This window comes from Vicia villosa, linkage group LG6, assembly GCF_029867415.1.
Source record: "Vicia villosa cultivar HV-30 ecotype Madison, WI linkage group LG6, Vvil1.0, whole genome shotgun sequence".
In the NCBI taxonomy this organism is placed as follows: domain Eukaryota; kingdom Viridiplantae; phylum Streptophyta; class Magnoliopsida; order Fabales; family Fabaceae; genus Vicia; species Vicia villosa.
The window spans coordinates 76,676,232-76,683,655 of NC_081185.1; the positions used below are offsets into that span (position 1 = coordinate 76,676,232).

At 36.5% G+C, this 7,424-nt stretch overlaps 1 protein-coding gene across 1 annotated transcript; it reads right to left on the minus strand.

The window, feature by feature from the left end:
* Positions 1-3,659: 3,659 nt before the first annotated feature.
* LOC131613909 (uncharacterized) lies at positions 3,660-4,202 on the minus strand. Its single transcript, XM_058885546.1, has one exon. It carries the CDS (start codon positions 4,200-4,202, stop codon positions 3,660-3,662), a length of 543 nt encoding a protein of 180 aa, XP_058741529.1.
* Between the last annotated feature and the right edge of the window lie 3,222 nt (positions 4,203-7,424).

Here is a 7,424-nt window from a genome sequence, read left to right on the forward strand (position 1 = left end):
GATCTGAAGCTTGATGCATTGAGATTGGATGTCATGGGGATATAAATGAAGTATCATGAGCTGTGTGATTGCATTAAGGATCATCTCATTCATTTATTGGTCCTTTGCCTAAATCTCCTGACTTGAAAACCCCGATTTGAGCACTTGGTGAACAAGTGACTGCTCTGGGTGTCTACTTTTGAGTTCATGGAGTAATTTGAGATGTGACATCTCAGGGGGGGTCCAAAATTAGGGTATGACAGCGCTTGTTTTCAAGGGTTGCATAGTTGTTGAAAAAGTTTCTCAGTCATGTAGTAATCAATTTCCTCCTTCATGAGAGACTTTTGTTAGTCCCTTTTCAATCAAGTCCACACTCTCTTTCACAATAGTGGCTTTTTGAACTTAAGTAAGAATATCCCAGAACAACGGTGTAGGAGACTTAAATGCACATTCATCTGGTGGGTTGACCGACAGGGATGCGTGGAAGTGCCAAAAACAAAGGGCTCCAAGCAAAAGCTCCTCCACTGTTAAAAAATTGTTGCTATTATTGTGGCTAGATAAAATAACCACCAAAAGCTCTTTTTTTAGATTTATTATTATAATTTGATATAATAGGATCAAATGACACCAAGGTGTCAAAGTTTAATTTGACATCAAATCTCAACCGTTAAAATAATTGATCAAACGATCATATATAAAATAAGCTATTTATATGACAGTTTAATTAAATACTATTAACGGTTGAGATTTAATGTCAAATTAAACTTACCGCAGTGTCATTTGATGTTATCCCTACTTCGATATTATTACTTAAAAAATTTAAATAAATGAAAATAAAAAGAGTAATTTAGCAACCTACACTTTTTTTAACCTAAAATTTATTTTCAATTACTTAATTATTGCAATGTTATGAAAAATTAGTCTATGTATGCATTATAATTTATGTTTTTTCTTTGTAAGCAAGAAATCACATTAAAGGGTGAGCTAAGGATTCTCCAACCTTGATACACAGAGACAGTCGACAACCAACATAAAAAGCAGATTACAAACCAAATATGATTACGACATAAAAGACCATGTGTCTTTGCTAAAATATGAAAAAATAATAATTAGAGTGAGTGATATCGCCAAAGGAAGACCACCTCCAAACCAAAAATTTGATATTCCAAACCATGTTATTGATGTTTTAAACCTCATTCTTAAAACAAAAGCATTATTTTATCAACCAAATAATCCACGAAGTGGCTAACCAAAACACCCCTTATTTCCCTTCTTTAATCTTTTTTACATGACTAAGAGAATGCCACTCCATAAAATACGAAAGGAAATCATCCTCGACCACCCCCGAAAAATCCATGAAAATAGGTAAAATATTCATTCCCATAATAACAGATTCAAAAATACCCAAATCGCCCTACTTACACACACCGTCGCACCATCCTCCCATACTCGCCACCGATACTTTCTTCAAAGAAGAAGCCGAAAAAAGCACCGGAAAAGCCTCCTTCAAAATATCATTATCTAACCAACAAGCTTCCCAAAATAGGTATTAAAACCATTTCCAATAGAGAAGCAACAATTAGAGACAATCAGGTCCTTAAAAGAATAAGAAAATAGTCCTACCTTTAGAACATCACACCATCAAAAATAAGAAGAGGTACACTTATAAGAATCTCCACCACAAAAAATAAGCATAGATAAATCACCATACCGAACCTTCAAAACATCATATCACAAAGATTTATGCCCTTGCATAATTCTCCATCTCCACTTGTTTAGAAGAGCAAGGTTAAATTCGGCTATATCTTTTATCGCTAATCCCCCCTTCAAATATGGTAAAGTCTAAACTTTCCACTTCACCCAATGAATCTTCCTTTTTTCTTCCATTCTCCCCACAAGAAATTACTTTGAATCTTAGTAAATTCATTAACCACTTTATCCAGCATCTTGTAAAAGGATAAAGTAAAGATGGTAAGTCAACTCAAAATAAATTTCAAAAGAGTGATTCTTCCTCCAAGATGATTCCTTCTTAGGATTGATGCCAATGGGAATTCAAGGAAAGGTGAAATTACTCTCTTCTATTTTGCAAGAAAGATAGAAAGAGGCGGCTTCCAAAAAATTAGACGAGACATTAATACCAATCAACTTGCTTTTATGAAAGTTAATGCCAAGGCCCGAAGCAAGTTCAAAGGCTCTCAAAGCGGTCTTCAAAGCCTTCACATGCTTCCAAGTCCCATTTTCTATAAACAAAGTATCATCCGCGAATTGGAGAATATCCACACTACAACTCCTTTTAATAACAAACTTCTCAAATTCACCAATATCAATCAATTTTCTAACCAACCTAGAGAGAGCCTCCGCCACAATTACAAAGAGAAAAAGCGAATACCGACATATTACTTTTGAAAATAAGAATCTCCATCCATTTCCTCCATCTCTCCCTAAACCCCATCCTCATTAGCAATTAACGAAGGGAGTCCCATGAAACTTTATTGTACGCTTTTTCAAAGTCAACTTAGCACCCTCTTTTCTAGAATAATCAACAACTTTGTTTTACACTAAAACCCCATAAAGTAACGGTCTATCCGGAACAAAAGCACTTTGACATTGAGAGATAATAGAATTCAAGACACTTTTCAATCTTCCCGCCAAAATTTTAGTTAGCACTTTATACATACATCCCATCGAGAAATTAAGTCTGTAATCATCCAAAGATAACGGGTTGGAAGACTTAGGAACCAAAGCCAAGAAAGAAGATGAAACCGTCTTAGATAGCTCTCAACCCACATAGAAATAATTAAAGAATCGCACAAAATCTTCTTTTAGGAAGGACCAACATCTCTTTATAAAATGAAAAGAAAAACCATCCGGCCCCAAACTTTTGGATCCACCACAACCCCAAATAGCCTCCTTTATCACTTCCTCTTGGAAAGTTCTTTCAAGCCTCCATCTATCCTCCTCACTAATGCTTTCAAAGAGAATTCCATCTAAAAGCGGGTTCACATCCTCTAATACATCAAATTTGATTGAAAAGTGACGCATAACTTCCTCTTTTTTATCTTTTAACGAAACTAACAGGCCTCCCGGGGAATTAATCGGACCGATGTGGCTATGTCTTCTTTTATCTTTCATAACTTTGGGAAAAAACCACTATTAGAGTCACCTTTATTAAGCCATCTCTAAAATGATTTTTGAACTAACATATTCTCTTTTATTCTCAAATTAGTCCAAAATCGATTGGTAGTTTCCTTTCTCTTTTTTTTAAATATCGGGTTGAAGGTCTTCCGCTTCCAATTCCAACTTCGAGTCCCCAAAATTAATCTCCTTCACTCCCTCCTCTACATCCAAATCAATTCTTCCAAACACTTATTTATTGCATCATTTAAGTCTTCCTTTAAGAAGTTGAAGCTTTTCTTTCAACACATAATCCCCTCTTCCTTCCACCTTAAAACCTTTTCCATTCCCTTTCCACAAAGGGGAAAATAGATTTAAAATAAAACCATTCATTATTAAATTTGAAAGGTTTAGGGTCTAAATTATTGTTATCCACTTCAAGACTTATAGGACAATGATCAGAAATATCTATATCCCCCAAGAATTGACCTACAACACCTCAATCATTCACCATATTATATGAAACAAGGAATCTATCTATCCTACTTCTTGACTTCCCGTCTCAACTATACCAAGTGAATATCCACCAACATACTTTTCTCAATGAAATCTGCAAAAAAATTCATTTCGTTGTAATTTGTTACCTCCGCCCTCCCATTCCTTTCATTATAATCTTTAATAGCATTAAAATAGCCACCTATAATCCACTCCCCATCATTGAACAACTCTTTCAAATCCAACAACTTCCTCCAAAGTGTTCTTTTTTTATTCAAATCACAAGAAGAGTAAATGTTCACCAAGTAGTACAATTTATTCTCCTTCCGAAATTTGATTCCAAGATAGCCTTCCCCTTTGAAACTATTTAACACCTCCATCTCCTTCTCCTTCCACAAAGTTAAAAGACCCCCCGTAAAACCCAAAGAATTGGTAAAAGAATAACCAATTCCAACATTTTTCCAAAATCTTTTAGCAACAAAATCTTGAAAGTTTGTAATTTTAGTTTCTTGAATCATGAACACGTCCACATTGCCCTTTAAAATCAAAGATTTAATCCTTCTTCTTTTAAGGACATTGCCTCCCCCTCTAATATTCAAAGAACCGATTATCATGGAAACCCCTTTTTAGACTCCTTCATACATCCTTTTCTCTTCATTGCTTCATTCTCTAATTCCTAAATCCTCCCAATGATGTTATTCCCTCCATCCGAATTCACCACCCCCAGAGCTTCTATGCCTCTCCAAACTTTGCCCCCGGGTTCATTAACAATAAAACCCCACTGTCTAAATTATTTATGCCAATGTCCATAATCTCTTGCTGCTGTCCATGACAAATAACCACACTGTCACTTGGAAAATCTGCTATAACCGATCGGATAAAAAGCGAGCTAGAATCGTTCTCCTTTTCCGAACGAGAAGAGCAATTGGAAACTGACCGCCCCTTCAACACAGTGTTAAGCGACATTTATTTTTGTTGATTATGTAAATAGGCCACAAAGGGTTTTAATTCAAGAGACCATTAAACTCAGCTACATTCCTAAATTTCAGTTTCTTAGTTCTGTGATTTTTCCTTCCCTTAGCCATAACCACTGCATTGTCAAATGTTCCCTCTAAATATAAAGGATCCAACACCTTGTGTCTAATGTGACCATATAAAGTAACATTATCCTCCACCATAGCAGTTGCTGTGTGAACATGTATTACGCCGCCTGCCAAGCAATCCTTGACTGTCCTTGCTGCAGAACCTCCCAAAGAACATTTAACTAGTGCATCACTCTCCTCCAAAGAGGTTAACCGACTGTCCCCCATCTTCGAAACAGAAAGCAAACACAGATTACCCTCATTGTTGAAATAAGCCTTCTAGTTACTTCCCTCTAATAATGTATTGCCCTTTCCCTTACTTTTGATGATACTGCTAACAGAGTCTCCCCTTGAATCAATATCACCCACAATTAAATCAGCCAATACATCCCATTAGTCGACCCTGCCAATCCACCGTCAACGGAGAACTCTTCAATGCTATCATCTGAGTCAAACTTGAAACCTGCCAATTCTGCTTCTGAGTCAGAAGCAGTGCCAATAGTTTGAAGAATGAGTAATAGTTGATAAAGGGAGCTGAACAGGGAGGGGCTTCTTCCCTTAGCAGTAAAGAGACAAGCTTGTCGTCTATCTCCACCGAAAAGGACTCTGCGAGTTTGAAAGACAAAGGAACTCTAATTTTAATCCTTACTATACCAAGATTCACACCATACACAGTATTGTCATCAAGAGAAATGAAAGACCCCAACCGATTAGCTATCAGAATAAAAAAAATTAGAATTCCAAGCGTGGGCAGTGTTGAAGCAGGCATAGCGACAAGCATCAAAAGATTTAGAAATATTAATTTGGGATTTATCGTGTCTACATAGATAGTGAGAATGCCATTCAAGTGTTTATATGGTTTCGAGCTCGGGTTCGAATGAACAAAAGTATAAAAACGGAAAAGTAAATATTAACACAAAAGAATTCATTCTTCGGAAAGAAAAGATTTATCAAGCATTGCATACAATCTACTTCTCAGAAACTTACACTTATCGACAAATTATACTCAACCTATAATACTCATCTATGTCATCACGTATCTCTCACAATAATGTCCATCTATGGAGCACCTACGAGATAAACTCACAACAAAGGTTATCTCTAACGCAAAGTCACGAGAACATCCGTATTGTTGCGTCGACGATCTCTTACGCGTCACTCAAACACGAAAGCATTAAGGACAGATACATAAAATGAATGTTAACTCTAAATTTATCTCTAGAGTTCAGAAACTAACAGATAATCATCCTAGCTAAGGATTCAAGAAGCTTATCTCTAAAGCATCCCAAATCCCGAGCACAAAGCAAAAATCTAAGACAACAATCAACACAAATTTATAAAGCAAGTTTTATATAACGCCATGGGCGAAAAGTATACATGAGTGCAAAGTAAATACATACACAAAACCCAACTATAAGAGAAAACACAAAGAAGAAGAGAAATGAACCGAAAATCTCCCGGTTCGTCACCTCTGTTTGACGCTCAATCCACCTCCAATCATCCCAATGCAAGCTCTGTAGTTGTTTTCTAACCTAATCTAACCTAAAAATAAGAGTTTGATGAGTTGGGAACAAATACCCTAAAACATCATAACCTAAAATGTTACAAATGAAGAGAATATAAAGAAACATTTCTGCAGGCTGGCTAAGCGAGCTGTCAATAAATATCTGGTACAGTGGACTTGCCTAAGCGAGCTCAGGAAAATTTTCTTCTCTGTTTCACGTTTATGCAAACGCGCTTGAGCCTGGCTTAGCAAGTTGCTGCATAATTTTCATTTTATTGATCCAAAACTGCGAAATCGAAGCCGTGCCTTCGACACTTTATTCCTCGAGACTTCAATATGCATAAATACATATAAAACAAATGAAAAACTATCAAACAGTATATAAAACGAATGAAAACTCAAGTATGCACATATTGTTAGCTGGAGATTTCGATCGTTGTATATGCTTTTCGAAGACTTAAGTTTTAAAGAGAAAATGGCTTTGGATGGCTATTTCTGAGAATGTTATTTGTGATGAAGATTCCTAAAATCTAAGATGAATCGAGATAGGTGGTCTTCGGGACTTAAATGGTTTTCCAAAATACAAGGTTATTGAAACTTGAAGTATTTCGATGCATTCTCGTGAAGAATACGTTGCCACGTATCAAATAAGATTTGAGCGGGAGGTTTTGAATTTTGAAATGTTCTGTTTAAACCAACGAAGACATATGGCACCCCAGGGATTCGAAACACATGCATGCGGGAAACGTGGCATTTCGTTAGCGTAGGACCATTAGGGTTGAATTAGTACAAATAAGGGTCTTAGTATCTGTTAGTTACCAATTTGTGTAAATATCTTAGGTAATTTTTGGTAACTCTCAAGTCTTTTTGTGGTTAATAGTAGTATTTTATTGTCATTTGGTATATATTTATTCTTATATTTATATTATTGTTGAATAGTTCTTATCTTTGCAATCTATGTTGGATTTTGTAGTTTTTATAGATAATTGGAAGCTGGGACCATGGAAAAAGCACTTTGAAGATGTTCCTAGACCAAAGCCAAGGATTGCTGAAAAGAGGTAGCGCGCTAAGCGAGGTTGAGCCCGCTAAGCGCGCTTTTGAAGAAAAGAAGGAAGTTCTGGCAGAGAGTTCCGCGCTAAGCGAGGTCTGGAGCCCGCTTAGCGCGATTGGGCGGTTTAAGCAATTATTGATAGCGCGCTTAGCGGGCTGCACCGCGCTAAGCGCGGTCTGCGAAACTTTGTTTATTTGTT

Bases quoted from the DNA above. Each gene is read 5' to 3' on its own strand.
- LOC131613909 (XM_058885546.1), bottom strand. From the start codon at position 4,202: ATGATAATCGGTTCTTTGAATATTAGAGGGGGAGGCAATGTCCTTAAA.